Source organism: Dromiciops gliroides, chromosome 1, assembly GCF_019393635.1.
Source record: "Dromiciops gliroides isolate mDroGli1 chromosome 1, mDroGli1.pri, whole genome shotgun sequence".
NCBI classification, from domain to species: domain Eukaryota; kingdom Metazoa; phylum Chordata; class Mammalia; order Microbiotheria; family Microbiotheriidae; genus Dromiciops; species Dromiciops gliroides.
Genome location: NC_057861.1, coordinates 13,995,631 through 14,017,693, shown reverse-complemented (window position 1 = coordinate 14,017,693; position 22,063 = coordinate 13,995,631). Strand labels below are relative to the sequence as shown.

The 22,063-nt window shown below is 40.8% G+C and overlaps 1 protein-coding gene across 2 annotated transcripts in view; it reads left to right on the top strand.

Annotated features, from left to right (window-relative positions):
• SEZ6L (seizure related 6 homolog like) overlaps positions 1 to 22,063 on the top strand; it is a 266,073-nt gene that overhangs the window by 177,264 nt on the left and 66,746 nt on the right. For both annotated transcript variants that reach the window (XM_043976757.1, XM_043976748.1), the window contains exons 6-9: positions 1,997 to 2,162; positions 7,460 to 7,626; positions 9,628 to 9,822; positions 14,962 to 15,100. In XM_043976757.1, the coding sequence (XP_043832692.1) occupies positions 1,997 to 2,162; positions 7,460 to 7,626; positions 9,628 to 9,822; positions 14,962 to 15,100 (667 nt within the window). The remainder of the gene's footprint in view (positions 1 to 1,996; positions 2,163 to 7,459; positions 7,627 to 9,627; positions 9,823 to 14,961; positions 15,101 to 22,063) is intronic.

Sequence of the window (22,063 nt, the reverse complement as noted above, 5' to 3'; positions counted from 1 at the left end):
TCCAGTCCTTTGAATCTGCAGCACAAAAGACTCTCTAGGATTTGTCTTTTCTAGAAGAAAATTACAAATAAAGATAATAAGATTGAGGGTGGTTAGTCAAATGTCCCCTCCCAATTTATAGGGGAAGAAACTGAAGCCTAGAGAAAGGGGCATGACTTGTCCAAAGTTACACAACTAATAAATGGCAGAGCCAAAAGTTGATGCCATGTTAGGCTGCCTAAAAGGAGCGTAGCATCCAGAAAGAAAAGCAATATTCCCTCCATACTGCACCTTGATCAGACCATATCTGGGGTACCATGTTTACTTCTAGGTGTCACCATTTATGAAAGATGTTGACAAGCTGGAACACTTCCAGAAGTAGGTCAGTCAGTCAGTCAATAACTATTTATTAAGGCCTGCTATGTGTCAGACACTGCTTAGTGCTGGTCAGGCTGGTGGAGGGTCTTAAGTCTACAACTTCCCTTCCTCCCCCTAATTTATCTTGTATCTGCTTTGTATGACTTTCCTATATGCCTATGTATATATAAATATGTATTGTAGTCTATAGCAATATATGGGAGAATCAGTATGATGGAATAAATATGGATTTGGTCTTTGAGGCAGGAAGATCTGAGTTCAAATCAAGTCTCACAGGTCACTTGATCTCTCTGTGCTTCATTTTCTTCATCTTTAAAATAAGGAAGTTATATATGACATAATGGCAATGAGGTGTTACAGTAGATAGAGCACTGGGCTTGGGTTCCTGAAATCAAATCTGGCCTCAGAAATTTACTAGCTATGTGACCCTGGGCAAATCACTTGACTCTATTTGCCTGTTTCCTCATCTGTAAAATAAGCTGGAGAAGGAGATGCCAAAGTACTCCAGTGTCTTTGCCAAGAAAACTCTAAAATGGGTCACCTAGAGTCAGACACATCTGAAATAATTGAACAACTGAAATACATGATGGCTTCTAATGTCTTTTCCAGCACTAAAGTAATGACTCTACATGTACCTTGTCTCTCTCAACAGCATGTCCACTTCTTGATATCAGGGTTTCTTTCACTTTTGTTTTTGTATCCCCAACATCTAGCATAGCTCCTGGCATATAGTAGATGCTTAATAAATGCTTCTTGATATTTTGATTCAATTATTATGAGTATTAATCAAAGAAATGAAGAACATTTAACTTGGAGAAGAGAAGTCACAAGGAGGAGCCAATATTTTTCTTTTTTTTTCTTTCTTTCTTTTTTTTTTTTTTTTTAGTGAGGCAATTGGGGTTAAGTGACTTGCCCAGGGTCACACAGCTAGTAAGTGTGAAGTGTCTGAGGCCGGATTTGAACTCAGGTACTCCTGACTCCAGGGCTGGTGATCTATCCACTGCACCACCTAGCCGCCCCGCCAATATTTTTCTTAAAGCATTTGGAAGACAGATGAATTGGCCTTTGCACACAAGAGTAATGGATGGTGGTTACAAAGAGAGAGATTTAGGCTTGATGTTAGGGAACATTTCCTGACAACTGAAGCTGTGACAAAGTAGAATAGGCTAGCATGAGAAGGAGTGAGTTCTCCGTCCTTGGAGGTCTTCAAGCAGAATCTGGATAATCATATGTCAGGCATCTTATAGTGAGGATTCCTTTGGGTAACAGGTTAGATTAGATGCAGGTGAGATCCCTGACAATTCTCAGATTTTGCCACCCTATGATTGTGTTAACCCAGTTCTTCTGAAGGCCGACCATGCCTCTCTCCATCGGTTTTCCCATCTCCAGGGGATGGTCTTCTTGGTGTTCCTGGCTCAGGATGGGCCAGTCATACTAGATGGAGAACTCAGGCCACAGATCACTTGTATTCCTTCTGCCCTTTCCCCTTCATGCCCCTAAAAAAGCATAAAGAATAGAGATGCTCTAGGCCCCCCATTATTTACCCACAGTGATAATGTTGTAGGGTAAGGGGAAGAAGTGGCCCTAACTTTCTCTCTCTGCCTCTCCTCATTGTTTATTCCATACCCTTTGGGCCCAGCTCCCTGTGGAGGGATTGTCCACAATGCCACCATTGGCAGAGTTCTCTCGCCCAGCTACCCTGGGAACACCAATGGGAGTCAAGTCTGTGTGTGGACCATCGAGGCACCAGAAGGCCAGAAACTACACCTACACTTTGAGAGGCTCTCCCTGAGTGAGAAGGACAGGTAAGACCCTCAGGCAAACCACCCAGTTCTTGTACTAAGTCCTCTTGTCAAGACTAAATTTCAGCCAACCATTTCTTAGAACAGGGGATGTCAGAGCTGGGAGGGAGCTTAGAGCAGGAGATGTCAGAGCTGGAAGGGAGCTTAGAACAGGGCATGTCAGAGCTGGGAGGGAGCTTAGAACAGGAGATGTCAGAGCTGAGAGGGAGCTTAGAACAGGGGATGTCACAGCTGGGAGGGAGCTTAGAACAGGGGATGTCACAGCTGGAAGGGAGCTTAGAACAGGGGGTGTCACAGCTGGAAGGGAGCTTAGAACAGGAGATGTCAGAGCTGGGAGGGGCCTTAGAACAAAGAATGTCAGAGCTAGGAGGGACCTCGGGACAGAGAATGTCAGAGCTGGGAGAGGCATACAGGGCAGAATTTCCAAGTTAGAACAGACCTTGGAAATCATCTAGATGCTGAGTTCTTAACCTTTATTGTGTCATAGACTCCTTTATCAGGCTCTGGACCCCTTCTCAGAATCATGTTTTTAAACACATAAAATACACAGGGTTACAAAGAAAAACAAATATTAGTCCAAATAAAGGTATAATTTATCCTACAAAGTTCATGGACCCCTTTAAATCTGTCCATGGACCTCCTCGTGGTCTATAGACCCCAGGCCAATAACCCCTGGTCTAGACCTACCCCCGCTTTCTCAGGTGGGGAAACTGAGGCTCTGATTGCCCAAGTGACTTGAAACATGCCACAGAGTGAATTAAAGGCAGGCCCCCAGGAGGAGAAGACGGGTCTCCTGACTCCCCATTCATTGCTCTCTCAGCTGCCACACATTGTATCCCCTGAAACACCCAGAAAATACAGCACAGCATTCCAGTGTGCTTACCAATGTTTGTGTTTCGGTAACATTAGAAATTCAGTCTGGCAACAGATAATAAACCTCGTTTATGAGACATAGTAAAAATCAAAGGATAAAACGCCTGTTTATGACTTCATAAAAGAGACTTATCTAGTTGGTGGATTGTTGTGTTTCTTTTCCTTTTGCATAATGTCTTAAAAGTACAGAGCCTGGCCAAGACCCAGCCTTCAAATGGTTTTTAATAATAGTTTAAAAAAAGCTTTAATTTTGATGAGCAGATTTCTTTTCATTTTAAATGAACATTTTATTGATGCTTTCTGTTTTTATGTCAGTCATTTATGGATATGTCACTCTGTCCACCCACCCAAACAATAAGTCTTCCCCTTGTAAGAAAGAAGAAAAAAAAGTTCTGCAAAACTACAAGCATAGATCATGGCTGACAGCATATACAACCATGTGCACCCATGCTCCCCCACCTCTCCAAGGAAGGGAGAAAGGTGGCCCATTCTTTCTAGCACATTTTCCTCTTATTTTTATTTATAACTTTGGTTATATATCCCCTTCACTATAGCATAAGTGACCCATCCCATTTAAGAAAAGATAAAAATGTAAAGATAAAAGGAGGGGAAGGGGGGCAGCTAGGTGGTGCAGTGGATAAAACACCAGCCCTGGATTCAGGAAAATCTGAGTTTGAATCTGTTCTCAGACATTTGACTTGACATGGATGAGCTGTGTGGCCCTGGGCAAGTCATTTAACCCTCATTGCCCTGCAAAAATAAATAAATAAATAAAATTTTTTAAATCCTGTGGGTGGCTAGGAAGGTTCCTCTTTTTTAAAAAAAGAAATAAAAGGAAGGGATTTGGCAAAACCGAGCACATAGTAGCTATTCCTGACTAAATATGTATAAAATTCCATATTGTTGTTTCCTCACCTCTGTGAACAAGGGAAGTATGTTTTCCCAACTCTTCTCTGTGGCCAATCTTCAAGCTATTTTTTCCTTACCATAGTCCTAGATTGGCATTGCTGCCCCCTTTTCAGTTAGAGGAAACAGGAAACAGAAGAAATGGAAAAAGAACACATGCTTAGAAGTAATCGAGTCAAATTCCCTCATCTCGCAGGTGAGGAAACTGAGGCTCAGAGATGTCATGTCACTTGCCCAGGCTCCTATAGCTAGTGTCTGAGGCAGAATTTGAACCCAGCTCTTCCTGACTCCAAGTCCAACACTCTGTTTACTACACCATACTGCCTTTTGTTCCTCCCTTCTCTGAGACTCCAGTAAGCCCACTGATGCTTCCTATCGCTGGGCACAAATCAAGAAAGCACAGAGGGTTTCTCTTTGGATATCAACCAGGAACCAAGCTTCAGACCCCTAAAGGAAGAAGAGTAAAAAGAGAAAAATGGAGGGCCAATCTTGAACAACCCCAGGTAGCATCAAAATAGCACAGTGTATTGAGCATTATATTCAGAGTCAGAAAAACCTGTGTTCAAAAGGATTTGAACTACCTGTGTGCTTCTTAGCAAATAACTTCCCTCAGCCTCAGTTTCCTCATCTGTAAAATGACGGGGATGGATCCAATGGCCTCTAAGGTCTCTTCCAGAATCTATGATTCTGTGGAAAATTTTTAAAGAGAAAAGAAAAGAAAAGACAGAAAGAATTGCTGGGTTTGGAGTCAAGAAAGACTGGAGTTCAAATCCCACCTGTGGCACTAATTGTGCAGTCATGAGCAAGTCACTTAAACTCTCTGAGCTTCTGATGTTTTTATGTAACCTCAATTCCCCACAGTGACCTTATGCCTTTGGCCTCCTGAAGGTCTATCATTTACAACAAAGAATTATTTTCAAAAGCCAAACAGAAATAAGAGAAGAAAAATTCAGCAAAATAGATCAATACATTGACAAAACTTACACCATATGCAATGTTTTGCACCCTTCTTTCCCTCTATCCACCACCTCTTCAAATCAGTGAGAGAAAGGGTCTTCCCATATCCCTTCTTTGAGGCCAAATTTGTTCTTTGTAATTTTGTAATATTCATTTTCACTTGTTCTTTCCATTTGCATTGCCATAATCATGTCAGTTGTTTCCTTGGCTCTACTTACTTCATTTTGTATCAGTTAACATAAGTCTTTCCATGATTTTCTGTATTCATCACATTTGTCATTTGTCATTTCTCAAAATAATATTCTGTTATATTCACATACCACTATTTGTGTAGCCATTCCCCAACTTATGGGTGTCCACTTTGTTTCCAATTCTTTACCACAAAAAGGAGACTACTGTAAATATTTTGATATACATGAAGGCTTTCTTTTTATTGATAACCCCCTTAGGTATAGCTCTAGCAGTGGAATCCTGGGATCGAAGGGCATGAAGATGTTAGTCACTTTATTTTCATAAATCCAAACTGTTTTCCAAAATGGTTGTATTAATTCACTATTCCTTCAGCAACTCACTAACATTCCTATCTTCCCACAACCCCTCCAACACTGACTAGGTCGCCTTTTTTCATCTTGGACATTTTTCTGGATATGAGAAAAAACTTCAGGGCTGTTTTGACTTTTGTGTTTTCTTATTATTAGTGATTTGGAGCATTCTTTCATATGGTTGTTAAGTTTGAATTTTTCTTTTGAAAACTATATATTTTGACCACTCATCTATTAGGGAATGGCTTTTGTTTAGACAGATGGTAGAAAGATGGATTATTGGGTAGACAGACAGACAGAAAGATGGACAGATGGATAATTGTATAGACAAATACATAGATGATTGGGTAGACAGGCAGGCTGACAGACAGATGGATGGATGGATGGATGGATGGATGGATGGATGGATGGATGGATGGATGGATGGATGGATGGATAGATGGATAGAGCTATATACATATATACACGTATGTTTGTGTATATATGTATACATATAGTATGTGTGTGTGTTTCTGTTAGTTATGTATCTTAGATACTAACCCTTTGAGGAATTTGATGCAAAGATTTTCCCCCTGTTTAACCTTTTCCCTATTTGTGCAGAAGACTTTTTAAGTTAGTGTTATGCCAATAGCCAATACTGTACCCAATGAAATTATGGTCATTTCACAGAGCTTCCTGGTCCCCACTATTTCGGTTTCATCCTCAGCTCCCCTTTTTCCTCTCGAGTCCCTTTACTGTTGATTATTCCAAGCTGTATTGAATTTATCCCATGCGTTCCCCCCAGGGTCTTTAAACTAAATGGCTTCTAAAGCTTTCTCTCCATCCAAGGCCATAATTCTTCCCATTCATCCCGGGCTTCTTTTTAACCACTCTTTTGCTTTTAGTATTTCCCACACGCTTGCCACATTTCACTGCATAGTTTGAAAATTATCCCCAGAGTCCTGACATTTTAGGGGTTTTTGGAGTCACTGCCAGACTCTGGGCACTTGGTGTAAAATTGAGAGACTCCTGAAGCCTCAGAGACTTTAATATGCCCTGTAAAAAAGGACACTAAATGTAGAAGTAAAAACTAGCTGTAGAGGCAAAAGCATGTGTTCTTTCTTAGTAGCCCTGCCCAGATCATTAACCCAGGAGATTGGGACACTCAGACTCGTCCCTGTGACCCAGAGAGAGGAGAAAGGAAGCAGAGGACTTTAATTGTTCATCTCTTCCCCAGGGAGATATCACCTGAGAGGAAAAGAGGTGATTTTATAGGGAAGGAAGGGAAGGCAAGGCAAGGGAAGGGAAGGGAAGAATTAATCTCCATATAAACCAGAAAAGTCAAAGCATCTAGAGCTGGAAGGGACCTCAGAGACCATCTACTACAGAGATCGCATTTTACAGATGAGGAAACTAAGGCTCAGATAAATCCTGGTTCACACACAGGCATTAAGGATCAGGGGTGAGGTCATAGCATCATAGACCTAGAGTTGCAAGGAAACTCAGGGACCATCTAGTCCAACCCCCTTTGATGCACAGGGCGGGATAAGTGACTTGCTCAAGGTCACACAAGTAGTCATTATCAAGGTGAGATTTAAACCCAAGTCCTCTGACATCATATCATACTGCCCCTCACATGGGGAGATATTATAATCTGATAGGACATCAAACAGTTTTTTAATGAGTCAATTCCAAACATTTAAATTTTCAAAAGCAGTTGGTGTGACACAAGGGAAAATGCTCTAGGTCTAGAATCAGAAGATTGGATTCACATTCTACATCTGCTATGTATGCATCTGCTTTGGGACTTTGGGTGAGTCATTCTCTCTTCCTGGGTCTTAGTTTCCTTTTCTGTAAAATGAAGCAGTTGGGCATGTGAGATCCCTTCCAACTCTCAAGGTATGCTATTATGATACTACGTTAAGTTTTTTGGTGGTCTCTGAAGAGAGACATTTATTCTCACTCATTAGGCCATGAGCAAAGTGAATGGAGAATTCGTTTTCTCTTCCCTTTTTCCCTGGCTATCTCTCCCTGGACCACTAGAATGGTTGTCTACAGTGGCCGGACCAACAAGTCAACTGTCCTCTATGATTCCTTCCAAACGGAGAATGTTCCCTTTGAGGGCCTACTGAGTGAAGGCTCTGCTATCCGGATCTACTTCATGGCTGAAGAGGCTAGGGCCACCACAGTCTTCAACATTCGATTTGAAGGTAACCTCCCAGCCCCCCTGGGGAGGGGACCAAAGGGTAGAGTGTGGCTGTCCTCAGGATTGACAGGTCCTAGATCTCAGAATGGGACATTGGGGAAGAGCAGATGGGAGGGGGTAGAGGGTGGAGGGAGGGCCCTCTCAGGAGGAATTTATTTATCCCTGGAAATTTTAGTACAATGTGAAACCAGGGGCTAAGCTGGGATTTCCCCTTTCAAAGGAGGAGTAAGTCTTTAAAATGAATCACTGGTTCTCATCTTTGGTCAGAGTTCATCAACCTTCTCCAAATATGTCTATCTCATTCTCCAAGTGACTCTGCTACTGGGCATAGTTTCCAGCCTAAGCCTTCCAGACAGAAAAAAAGAAAATGCCCCATTCTTCTCTGGGAGTCAATTCAATTTAACCTAATTCAATACAGAAATAATAACAATAATACAGTGCTTTATAGCTTGCAAAGCACTTTACATATGTTAACTCATTTGATCCTCATTTGATCAGAGGTAAATGCTATTTTTATCCTCATTTTACAAATAGGAAACTGAGGCTGGGAGAATTTAAGAGAAATTAATTTAAAGGTTACAGAGCTAATAAGCATCTGAGGCAAGATTTGGACTCAAGTCTTCTTGTCCCAAGGAATTGAGTGGCTATCCACTGCATGACCTAGTTAAGCAATAAGACATGCCTTCTGTGTGCCAGATATTGTGCTAGGCACTGGGGAGCCAAAGATAAAAACAAAACTACCACTGCTCTCAAAGAGCTTTCATTCTACTGGGGAAAAGCATATCTAAGGTCAGTCCAACCAAGCAGAGAATAGTAGAGCTGCCAACAAAGGCCATTCCTCTGCCCTAACAAAAGTTGAGTCTTAAAATCAGATTTAGAACTCAAAGGAACCTAAAAGATTATATCTAAACCAAATCCTTCATTTTACAGCTAGGGAAATTGAGGCCTAAAGAAGTCAAGTGACTTGCCCAAGGTCACACAGGTAGCTCTTGGCAAACCCAATCTTTTTACTCAGATTCTCCAACTCCACTGCCAGTACAGTTTATTACACCACCTTGATCTCTTTGCTTGTACTTAGGGCTACATTTATCTGGACAGAGAGCACAGCCCTGAGAGGATAAAAGGAAGTACAGGAGGATTTGATGGAAGCAAGAGGGGAGAGAGATGTCTGGAAGATGTTAGTGCTCCCAGGGAAATCTGGTCCTTATGGAATAAATCATTTTAGGTTAAAAATAAGGTTTAGTGATAATACAGTCCAGTAGAGAAAAGAACAGATTGGAGTCAGAGGACTTGATTTCAAATCTAGCCTCTGATAATGCTACTGGGTACTCTGAGGCCAATCAATTACCTTCCCTGGGCCTCAGTTTCCTTATCTATAGAATAAGGAGGTTGAAGCAGATGGTCAATGAGGCCCCAGCCAGATCTACATCTCAGGCCTGTCAGCTCTGCCCAGGGTAACTGAGATATGAATCCTGGTCTTCCTGATTGCAATTCCAGAGCTCTAGCTCCAATGTTGCATGTTATAGATGGGTAAACTGAGACTTATTGCTGGGCAAGGTCACATGTTTAGTATCAGAAATGAAATTCGGATCCCAGTCTTCTGACACCATGTCCAGGGCTCTTTCCATGGAGAAGTTAGATGTCATGATGCATTCCTAACCCAGAAACCCCAGGGGAAGTCTGAGGAAATGTCATGGATAGTATAACCAGACACAGAGCCAAGACTTGAGTTCAAATTCTGCCTCAGACACTAATTAGCTGTGTGCCCCTATGCAAGTCACTTAACATTTGCCTACCTCAGTTTCCACATCTGTAAAATGAGGGTTTGAAATTTGATGACCTCTAAAGTACCTTCAAGCTCTAACCCTATGATCTACAATTTTATGAAATCCTAAGTAATAGGATCAGGAAGAACCGTTTCCCCTGATGAGCTATCATCATACTGTAATATGATTTTTCAATCTTCCCTCTTCCCATTTCCTTACACTTCCTTCTGTCTTTCTAGCTTTTGAGAAAGGCCACTGCTATGAGCCCTATATCCAAAATGGCAACTTCACAACATCGGACCCAACCTACAACATTGGAACCACGGTGGAGTTCACCTGTGACCCAGGTCACTCTCTGGAGCAAGGACCTGCCATCATTGAGTGTATCAATGTCCGGGACCCTTACTGGAATGATACAGAGCCCTTGTGCAGAGGTGAGGTGACCCTCCTAGCTCTCAGGCTACACAACCTCATTCTACCACTGACATGCCCAACACTTTCCCCCTATACCTTCCCTGAGTCCCTGAGACAGAAAACCAGTGGAGGTGAGGATCAGAGAGAAAGGGGGACTAACCCTAAGCTGTGCAACAAGTTAATGATAGCAAAGAGTATAGAAGCCACATGAGTTCAATATAGTGAGTGATTAAGGGCCTTCTGTGTGCAAGGCATTGATCTTGGTATTGGGGTTATGAAGACAAAAACAAAACAGTTTCTTCCCTCAAAGAGTTGGCATTCTCCTGAGAGTGAGTTGTGTACAACATATATAGAGATGTGTAAATGCTATATAATTTGGGGAAAGAGAAATTACTAACAATTAGATAGATCTCAGAAGACTTCCTGAAAGAAATGGTACCTGAGCTAAGACTTAAAGGAAGTTATGACTCCTGAAAAGTGGAGATGAGGAAAGAACGCATTCCGGGCATGGAGAATGGTCTGTGGAATTTCCTAGAGGAGAGAGATGGGATATTAAATTCTAAGAAGGAGTTCAGTTTTGCTGGAACATAATGTCTGTGAGAGGGAGTGGTGTGAAATAGGGCTAGAAAGGTAGGTTGGAGCCTGCCTTGTGGTTTAAAAGGAAGAAGAATTCTATTTTGGATATGATAAACCTGAGATGCTGTTAAAAAAATCAGGTGATCAGTGAATAAACATTTATTAAGCCCCAGCTATGTGCCAGGCACTATGCTAAAAAAGAGGCAAAAAATCCCAACCCAGTCACTGCCCTCAAGAAGTTCACAATCTAATGGGGGAGAAAACAAGGAAACAAATATATACAAAAATACTATGTACAGGATAAACAGGGAATAATTAAAAGGTGGAAGGCACCAGAATTAAGACAAGTTGGAGAAGTCTTCGAATATAAGGCAGGATTTTAGTTGAGACTTGAAGGAAGCCAGGTAAACCCAAATGCAGAAAAGAGAAGGAAGAGCAGTCTAGGCATGAGGAATGGCCAGGAAAATATCCAGAGCTTAGAGGAGTGTATAGTTCATAGAACAGCCAATGGGGGGCAGCTAGGTGACACAGTGGATAAAGCACCATCCCTGGTTTCAGGAGCATCTGAGTTCAAATCCAACCTCAGACATTTGACACTTACTAGCTGTGTGACCCTGGGCAAGTCACTTAACCCTTTTTGTCCTAAAAAAAAATATAGAACAGCCAATAGGCCAACAGCACCAGATCAAAGAGTTCGTGTGAAGAGTAAGGTTTAAGAAGACTAGAAAAGGGCAGCTCAGTGGCGCAGTGGATAGAGCACCGGCCCTGGAGTCAGGAGGACCTGAGTTCAAATCCGGCCTCAGACACTTAACACTTACCAGCTGTGTGACCCTAGGCAAGTCACTTAACCCCAATTGCCTCACTAAAACAAAACAAAACAAAAAGAAGACTAGAAAGGTGGGGGTGGAGGGTTACCTTAGGAAGAGCTTTGAACAACAGAGGATTTTGTATTTAATCCTGGAGGAACCCCTGGAGTAAGAGGGGTGACATCGTCAGATCTGCAACACGGGGATGATCAGAAGATATTGGTCATGCAGGAGCAGAGCTGAATATATAGATTTAGGAATCACTAGCATAGAGATGATGGATGAATCCACAGGAAGAGAGACACAGACACAGAGGTATAGAGAGGTAAAGGAGGGGAAGGAGGAGGAGTAAGAGAAGGAGAAGGAAGAAAAGGAGAAAGATGAAGAAAAGAACAAAGAGAAAGAGGAGGAGGAAAAGGAGGAGAGGATAGGAGTGTTTTGATGTACATTTTTATCAATGACTTGGATAAAAGCATCCTACATGCCACGCTCATCAAATTCACAGCTGTCACAAAGCTGGGAGAGATTGCTGACACACTGGATGACCAAGTCAGGACCCATAATCATCTCAACAGGATAGAGCACTGAGTTCATTCTAATAAGATAGACATAATCCAATATGAATAGGGATAAATGTAAAGTCTTGCACTAGGATTAAAAAAATCAATTTCATTGCAAAGTTGGGGAGGGACAAGAACAGAGAACAGTTGTTCTGAGAAAAGTCTGAGGATCTTACTGGACCACAAGCGTGTTAGAAGTCAGCAATGTGAGGTGATAGTCAAAAAAGCTAATGTGACTTTAGGCTACATTAAGAGAGGTGTTACTTCTAGAAATAAAAATGTGGTGGTCCCACTACATTCCACCCCAATCAGACCAGATCTGTAATACAAATGTTCAGTTCTGGGCACTCGGGTTTTTGAAGGATATTAATAAACCAAAGAGCATTCACAGGAGTGTAACCAGGAGAGTAAATGTCCTTGAGCTCATGATATATAAGGGCAAGTTAAAGGAATGTTCACTTGGAAAAAAGAGTTATTGACACAGACATGAATAGCTGCCCTGTGGAGGGTTGGGATCATTCTGTTGGCCAGATGACAGAACCAGGGGCATTAGGTCAGAGTTGAAATGAGGAAAATTTAGATATAATATCAGGAAAGTTTTCCTAAAAGTTAGAGCCATTCTCAAGTGAAATGGGCTGCCTCAAGAAATGGAGGACTCCCCGTCCTAAGAGGTCAGCATGGAGAGGCTGAGTAACCGCTTGTCTGGTATGTTCTGAAGGAGATTTCCTTTAGATATTGGTTGATAAATGGCTCTTTCCAACCCTCATATTCTATGACCCTGGATGAATAAAGGAGGACCCAAGCAAATCCTTGGGAAACAAATCTCATTGTTCCCAGTCCTAGTGTCTCTATGTCCAACAGATTGTGTTTTTCTCTGATCACTAGCCTGATTTAGCTGCTTCTCATCCATCTTTCTACTGCCCTCCACTGGGCTGAAGGGGGTGCCTAGGTTCACACTCAACTGTCTAAAAAAGTTTAAGTAAAAAGGGTATCTTTCCCCTTTGGCAGAATGAAATGATCTACCACGGTCGCTGGGTAGGGGGGAGTTTCTTCTGAGTCCTTTTCTGCTGTATAAAACTCCAGGATGGCAAAGGATCCTGCAAGATATCCTATGGGAAGAAGGAAAGGGAAACAGAAAAGGAAAATAAGGGAGAAGAAAAACAAGTGAAAGACTAGGGAAAGAATGGAGGAAGAAAGGGAAGGACTGAGGACAGAAAAGAGATTGAAGAAAGATGGGAGAAAGGGACAAATTTTGATGGAAGAAGAAAAAAATGAGTAAAGAAGGGAGGAGGAGAGAGAATTGAAGGGAAAAGGGAAACTGAGGAAAGAAGGAAGGGAGCAAAGGAAGGCTTGAGGGAAGAAGTAATGGAGGGAGGGATTGAGGGAAGACAAGAGGAACAAAGGGAGGGAAGATTTTGGGAGAAGAAAGGAAAAGGGAAGAAGTAAAGGAAGAAAGAAAGGAGGTAGAAAGGGAGGATTTGAGGAAGAAAAAGGGGGAGTCAGGACTTGAAGGAAGGAGGGAGAAATGGAAATGAAAGAGGGAAGGAAGGAAGGAAGTTGACCCCAGCCCTTGATTCATTCTGTCATGATCCCTTTGCCTAATAAAACAGCCTTATAAAATTCCCAAATGCCCAAAGAGTCTTGGGGTTCATGTAGTCCAATTGTTTCCTTTTGTGGAAGAAGAAACCAGGGTCCAGTTAAGAGACCTGCCTATGCTCACACAATGACTTGTTTATGCTCTCCTAAAGCCCTTCCATATTCTCTATCTCACTTGGATCAAACAAGTGAGACCCACCCTGGGGGGTGGGTAAGGCAGCTGTCATTGCCACCTCACCCAGCACCACCGCATTATAACTGGAGAAAGGGCAGGTGATTTTTCCAACAGTCACACAACAAATCAGTAGCAGACCTGGGATCAGGATTTAGGGTCCTTGCTTTTCACTGGAGGACACGGAATCTGACATATGATAATAGGACTACTTATAGGAATAATAATAACACCTACCCCTTAGACTCCTGTTGCCCCTTTAATGCTTTCACAGACTCCCTCTCATTCAATCCTCACCATAGTCCCAGTGAGGCTGAGAGCCTATTAATGTCCTGTAATAGCCCTGTTAATACCAAAGGCTGAATTTACAGAGCACACATCTATAAGGCAATCAAAGGTGTTCCTGGTTTCCTGTCCTCATCGCTCTCATGTTTAAAGTTGGCATGTCGGTCCCGTGCCGGGATAACTCAAACACAGAATAATGAAACAGGTTTCTGCTCTTGGCAGCCATTCTCACCTGATTCAGTTTGGCGTGAAATCACAGCCATCGCCGCCTGTGAAAGATTGATCCCCATATTAAATGCGCGAGTTTAACAGAGTGGAATTTATGAGTGCTCTGGCCTATACCTCAGTCAGAACATTCACTAGGTAAACGCAAAGTTAGCTCCAAAATCTGGCCAGCCCCCACTTGGAGGAAGCATTGTGTTAAGTTCCAGAACCAAACTGTGTAGAGGGCTGGAGAAGAAGGGCTTAGTCCAGAGAAAGTGACCAAGATATCATGGAGGCCAGAGACCGTGCAAGGCTAGCATCTGTTAGCAGAAATGGAGATTGCAGCATCACAGATTTGGAGTTGGGAGAGATAAGAAAGGTCATTTCATCTAATTCCTTCCTTTTAGAGATGATCCCACAGAGGTTAGCTCAGTGATTTTCCCAAGGTCACACAGGGAGAGAAGGAAACAGAGAACAGTAGAAAGATAAAAGTCCCCAAGGTCTTAACTTCCCTGGGCCTTGACTTCCTTATCCCCCCCCAAAAAATGAAGAGTAGACTAGGGAACCTCAAAGGTCCCTTCCAGGACTCTCATTTATGAGGGTCAGCTTGGCCCCACAAGCCAAAAAAAGAATAAATACGCAGGTATTAGAGACAATTGAGCTGAATGTAAGGAAAATTTTCAGGGCAATTAGAGCATTCCCAATTTAGGATGAGCTACCCTGGGAGGTAGTGAGTCTCTTGTCACTAAAAATATTCAAGCAGAGGCTAAGTGCCCATTTGCCCAGGAGGCCTCAGAGGTTTCTTCCAACTCCGAGGGTAGATGGCAGATTCTCTGAAATGCCTGGTACACTTTCAGACAAACCACAACAACTGCCACTCCATTCTCACAAGCTCTAATGATAGGCTTCCCTCGGCCAATGCAGCAGCCTGTGTTCACTTAGCTCTGTCTCCTCTTTCAGCCATGTGTGGTGGGGAGCTCTCTGCCGTAGCTGGTGTCGTGCTGTCCCCTAACTGGCCTGAGCCTTATGCAGAAGGAGAGGATTGCATCTGGAAGATTCATGTGGGAGAGGACAAGAGGATTTTCCTGGATATTCAATTGTAAGTGTTTTCCTGCTGTTTGGGAAACTGACAATCGACTCCTTCCTGGATGGTCAATTTCAACTGACAGTATTCACAGGCCATGGAGTAGGTCCATCTCATACCTGAGAGACCATCAGAAGGAGTCTTCTCAGGACAGGAGCACAGCTGCAGGTCCCCACAGACTGACAGCCACCCTGCTTCTAGTAGAAATAAATGTCAGTGGCCAGGGATGGAAGGTAGAGATTACAGAATGCCCAAGCATTTTGAAAGGCGACAGAGTGCATAACATAGTAACATTAAAAGGTTAAAAGTTTATTAAAAGTTACCTATATTATATACCTATATTGCCTATATTATATATACCTATATTATATACCTATTAAAAGTTACCTATATTATAATGCCTATATCATATACCTATATTCCCAGGGTCACATAAAAATTTTTCATGTGAAAAGGGATCATGAGTGGAAAAAGTTTAAGAAGCCATGGATGAGATGGCCTTTAATGTCCCTCCCAATTCTAATTCTGTGATCTAGATATCTGAAAACATCTAGTCATGTTCTAGTATTGTGTAGAATAAATATCTAGACAGTTTATATATAGAGATTTTTTTAAATTTTGAGAGGCTGCATGACCCATGGAAAGTACATTAGATTTGGATTCAGGGCACTCGGGTTTAGATTCTTCCTGCTACTCACTACCTATCCATTAGATCCTCAGCAAATTATTTCACTTCTCCTCATCTCTAAAATGAAGGGACTGAATTAAATTAATTCTGAGATCATTTCCTAAAATATATCTATGGTTTTGATAATTAACTGAATTTTCTACTCTTTACCTATATGTATTTTGGCTTCATATAAACATAGCCAAAGTCACTCCCCAAAGGTTACAAAATGCTCAACAAGACAGTGTCCTACATTAGAGATGAATTCCTTTCCAATTGAAAAGATGGTTTGATCTCAAAACCTACCATCCAGAGGATGAAGGATCCTAAGTTGTCCCATTGTGGGATGTGGACCACAGATATCTGGGGATCAGGGTCTCATGTCCATGAGCCCTGGAGTATTTCTGTGGTGACAGCAATCAGCCAAAGAGGGCATGGATGCAAGGACTGAAGCATGTGGGCTGATGTGGGGTGGGGGAAACACCTGATTGAGAAGTTGAAGGTCCAGGCTTTGGTTCATTCCCTACTACTACTTAGTAATGGTGTTACTAAGAAAGGAAGTGAACTCTTTTCCAATTTCCCTTTTCTAGTGCACATTGCATCTCCTTATGATAAAAAAGATAGAAAATATACTCACATAAGCAAAATCAAAATATATACAAAGTGTATATAAAATGATATCAAGAAAGGAGAGCCCTAACACCTAGGGAAGATCTGGAAAAGGCTTGTGCAGGAAGCAGCACCTGATCTGAGATTTAAAGAACTCTGTTTTCCTAGGAGTGGCTGTGAGGAAGGAGAACATTCCAAGTTTGTGCAAAGGCATGGGGGAGGGGCACAGTGAAAGGGCTCCTGCTGAGGGAAGGAATGTAGCACAGTGAGAAAAGGGCTGGATTTTAAGTCCTTGGACCTAAACTTAAATCTGTAACTTATTCCCTTTGTGACCTTGTCCAAGTCAGCAGCACCTCAGTTTCCTCATGTGTTACATATTATTTAAAATCGTCATGACCTCCAAGGTCGGGGTCCTTAAACTTTTTTGTATGATGGGCCCTGTGGGAAGTCTGATGACACAACATCTTTCCCAGAATAATGTTTTTGAATAAGTGAATGAAGTACTGAAATTTAGTATTTCACTTCCTTTTGTATGTTGGTTTTCCCCATTAAACTGTAACCTCCTTGAGGGCAGAGACTGTCTTTCTTTCTACTAATCTTATCCCTAGCAAATAGCATAGTGCCTGGCACATAGTAGGAACTTAATAACTATTTATTGGATTGGAAATTTTAGTTAGAAGTGAGTAAAACTGAAGATGATTGGATGGTAATTTTAAGGTAGATAGGTAGCATAGTGGAGAGAATGCTGGATTTAGAGTCAGGAAGTGAGTTCAAATTCTGCCTTAGATACTACCTATATGATCCTGAGACAAATCACTTGATCTCTCTCAGCCTCAATTAATTAATCTGTAAAATGGAGATAATAGGACCTACCTCTTACGGTTGAAAAAATCAAATGAAATAACCTATGCAAAGTCCTTTGCAAATCACAAAGGGTTATATATGCATGCTGGTATTAGAATTTTCCCATCCAATTTCATGTTTCCTCTGAAATCTATCCCTGAAACCCCTGTTCTAAGGGCTCTTCCAGCTCTAAATTTGTTGTCCTGTTATTTATGGGGAGTAGAAGGTGGGCTGGTTTGGCTGGAGCATAGAGGCGAGAGAGAATGTGAAATAAACCTAGAAAAAGTAGGCAAGCACTCAAAAGATTTTGAGAGTCAAATGAGAAGTTTGTATTTGATTACAGAGGTAATAAGAATACACTAGAGTTTACTGAGCAGGGGAATAACATGGTCAGACATTTCCTTTATCTCTTTCTGTTACATAAATATTACCAATGTCTCTTAAACTTACCCTGTTTCTTGCTTTTATGTCCTGTTTTTCTCCTTGAAGGCTCCTAGAACAGACCTCTCTCTCTCTCTCTCTCTCTCTCCCTCCCTCCCCCCTCCTTCCTTCCCTCACTTCCTTTCTCTCTCTTTCTCTCTGTCTCTCTGTCTCTCTCCCTTTCTATATTTCTATCTCTCTGTGTGTCTCTTTCTATCTCTTTTTTCCTTTCTATCTCTCTTTCTCTATTCTTGTCTATTTCTCTGACTCAGAGAGAGAGAGAGAGAGAGAGAGAGAGAGAGAGAGAGAGAGAGAGAGAGAGAGAGAGAGCCCTGTGCAGTACACATAGAAAGTACTCAATAAATGCCTGTTAACTGACTGACAGACACAACAAGCAGAGGGCACCTGGGAACTTGAAGAGGTCAGCTTTTCAGAACCTTTGAATTGGCCTTTGTTTTGTTAGGAGCTATTGCTGAAAAGGAGGAAGCAACTCCTGAAAAGCTTTCCCACAACCCTTCCAAAAAGCTCCTCAAAGCCTCAGAGAGCAGGAACATGGCAGACTTGAATGAGCTCTGGTTAGTTTCTGAGGCGGCAACCCCAGAGCCAATGAGCTCATTCAGTTCAACGTCAAAGAACTTGGCTATCCAACCTGGCTCCCTGGAGAAAGCCGGTCCTGGAAAATGCTTGGCCCTTCTTCATACTGGCAGGAGAAGAGAAGCACCACACACTGTGGCGGCCCCTTAGAACTCAACTACTTAGAGGGAATCCCAATTTTCTGGGCCCCTTCTGGAGGCAGGTTCATCTAACTGCTTTCCTCTGGATGCCTGCTAACCCTCAAGTCCCCAGCCTCTGACTTGTTTATTGCCCACATGAAGCCAGCTCAATATATTTCTCTGGAATATTTGAGATATCTGCATTCCCCAAATGCTCTCTTACACAGAACATGCAACATCAGAACTGAGAACAGGGGATTAGAATGGGGAATGTGAGACCTGGCAGAGGCCTTAGAACAGAATGGGGAATGTGAGACCTGGGAGAGGTTTTAGAACAGGGGATGTCAGAGCTGGGAGGGACCTTAGAACAAGCAATGACATAACTAGGGGAAATCTTGGAACATAGAGTGTCAGAGATGGAAATAGTCCATAGAATGTGCATCAGAACAGAGAGGGAATGGCTAATATGGTGGATAAAATGGGTTAAATATTAGGGCAAATCTAATAGAAATCAATGTAAAGTCTAACATTTGGGTTAAAAAACAATTTCTCACATCAATGAGGGTCACTGGGGCAGATCTCTCTTTGTCTCCATTTCTTCATCTATAAAAGAAAGTAGTTGACACAATGCCCTTAAGGTCCCTTTCTGATCTGAATCCATGGTCCAATAATCTCTGAAATTCCTACACATTTTTTATTAAAATGCTTCATAAACTAATCATGTTATAAATGTGGTTGGTTGTTGTTATTTTATTATTTTATTGTTGTTGTTATTTATGGTCTTTGCACACCCCCCACAAATAAAACTTCCAGTTTAAGTAGGGAAATAAGGTCTGCCTTTGTATCAACAATATGTATGTAACACAGTGCACAGTGCCAGGCATATAGGCAAGCAATGAATGCTTATTGAATGACTATTTGCCATAAATTAAGATGACTGAAGCTCACAAAATTGAGAGATTGCTGAAGTTGAGTGGGGTTAACCTCTGAAGGCTCCCTAGAGGAGGTGAATCTCTATCTAGCTTCCTCTTTCAAAACTACAGCAGAAAGTTGAGGAGAAGGTAGGGCCAGATTCTGCCAAGTCTACAAGCAAGCAGTCTATAGACCAGATCTCAGACTAAACTGAGACATTGGGTAGAGGGCTTGACTTATTCTGCTGGTCTCAAATATCCTAGATTTATTTAGATCTGGTAGGGACTTGAGAGACCATGTTACCATAGATTTCTTTTTGTTTGTTTATTTGTTTGTTGCATTTTAATTTCCAAGGTGTCTCCCTCCTTTCCTCCCCACCCCACAATAGATTTGACACAGATATATAAATATGTAGATACATCCATATGTGTGTATGTATGTATTACATGTCCATGTATGTAAGATCATACTATGCATATTTCTAATTATCAGTCATTTCTCTGGAGGTGGATAACATCTTCCTTCATAGGTCCTTTTTAGTTGATTTAACTATAATAATCAGAATAACTTAGTCATTCACAGTTATTCTTCAAACAATATTTTCAATACAATGTTCTCTTTGTTCTGCTCATTTCATTCTTCATTATTTTATGCAAGTCTCCCCATGTTTTATAAAATTAACCTGCTCATCATTTCTTATGGTATAATAGCATTCCATAACAGTCATATACTGCAGTTTGTCATCCATTCCCAAATTAATGAGCATACCCTCAATTTCCAATTCTTTGCCACCTCAAAGGGAGCTGCTATAAATATTTTTAAACATATAGGTTCTTTTCCTTTTTCCCTTATCACCTTGGGAAACAGATCTAATAGTGATAATGTTAGGCCAAAGGGTATATGCATTTTTATAATTATTTGGTCATAATTCCAGATTGCTTTCCAAAATGGTTAGATCAGTTCACAGTTCAACAGTGTATTAGTGTCCCAATTTTTCCATATTCCTTCCAATGTTTGTCATTTTCCCTATCATTTTGGCCAATATGATACATGTGAGATGATGTCTCAAAGTTGTTTGAATGTGCATTTTTCTAATCCATAATGATTTAGAGCATTTTTTAAAATGACTATATATAGCCTTGATTTCTTCATCTAAAAAACTGCCCACTCATATCCTTTGACCATTTATCAATTAAAGAATGATTCATATTCTTATACACTTGAAAAAGTTCTTTATATATTTGATATGAGACCTTTATCTGAGAAAGTATCTATAAAAATATTTTCCCAGCTTTCTGTTTTCCTTTTAATCTTGGCTAGTGGTTTTATTTGTACAAAACCTTTTAAAATTAATTTAATGTAATCAAAATCATCCATTTTATATCCAAAATGTTCTCTGTCTCTTGTTTATTCATAAATTGTTCTCCTATCCATAAGTCTGATAGGTAGTATGTTCCATGTTCTTCTAATTTATTTATATCTCCCCCTTATATCTAGGTCATGTATCCATTTTGATTTTATCTTGGTAAACGGTATAAGATACTGGTTGATACCTGGTTTCTGCCAGATTCCTTTACAGTTTTCCCAACAATTTTTAACAAATAGTGAATTCTTGGGGTTTTTTTTTGGGGGGGGGTTGGGCTTTTTTGTTTGTTTGTTTGTTTTGGGTTTTACGGGGCAATGGGGGTTAAGTGACTTGCCCAGGGTCACACAGCTAGTGTCAAGTGTCTGAGGCTAGACTTGAACTCAGGTACTCCTGAATCCAGGGCTGGTGCTTTATCCACTGCACCACCTAGCCGTCCCCTCCCCTTTTTTTGTTGTTTTTTTCAAATAGTGAATTCTTAACCTCAAAACTTAAATATTTAACATTTTTCAAACACAAGTTTATTATAACCATTTACTACTATATATTGCATGTCTATTCTGTTCCATAGATCATCTTTCTATTTATTACTAGTACCAGATAGTTTTGATAACCACTGCCGCCATATAATATATTTTAAAATTTGGTACTGTTAAACCTCCTTCCTTTATGTTTTTTCAGATATTCTTTACCTTTTATTCCTCCAAATGAATTATTATTTTTCTAGCTCAAAAATAATTGTTGGTAATTTAATTGGGATGGCATTGAATAAGTAGATTAGGTTAGGTAGAATTGTCATTTTTTTTAAATATTGGCTCTGCCCACCTATGAACAACTAATGTTTCTCCAATTATTTAAATCTGACTTTATTTATATAAAGGGTTTTATAATTAAGTTCATGTAGTTCCTATGTTTGTCTTGGCAGGTAGAATCCCAGGTAGTTTATGCCATCTACAATTTTTTTTTAATGGGGTATCTCTTGCTATCTCTTCTCACAGGATTTTGTTGGTTATATATAGGAATGCTGATGATTTCTATTTTATTTTATATCCTGCTACTCTGCTAAAATTATTAATTGTTTCTACCAGCTTTTTAGTTGAAAATCTAGGATTTTCCAAGTCTATCATCATGTTGTCTGCAAAAAGATAGTTTTGTTTCCTCATTACCTGTTCTAATTACTTCCATTTCTTTTTCTTCTCTCTAATATGATATGGGCATTCTTGTTTCACTCCTGATCTTATTAGGAAGGCTTCTAACTGATCCCCATTACAAATAATACTTGCTGATGGCTTTGAGTTGATGCTTCTTATCATTTTAAGTAAAACTCCATTTATACGTATGCTTTGAAGTATTTTAAATAGGAATAAGTGTTGTATTTTGTCAAAAGCTTTATCTGTATCTATTGATATAATCAGATGATTTTGTTACTTTTTACTGATCTAATCATTTAT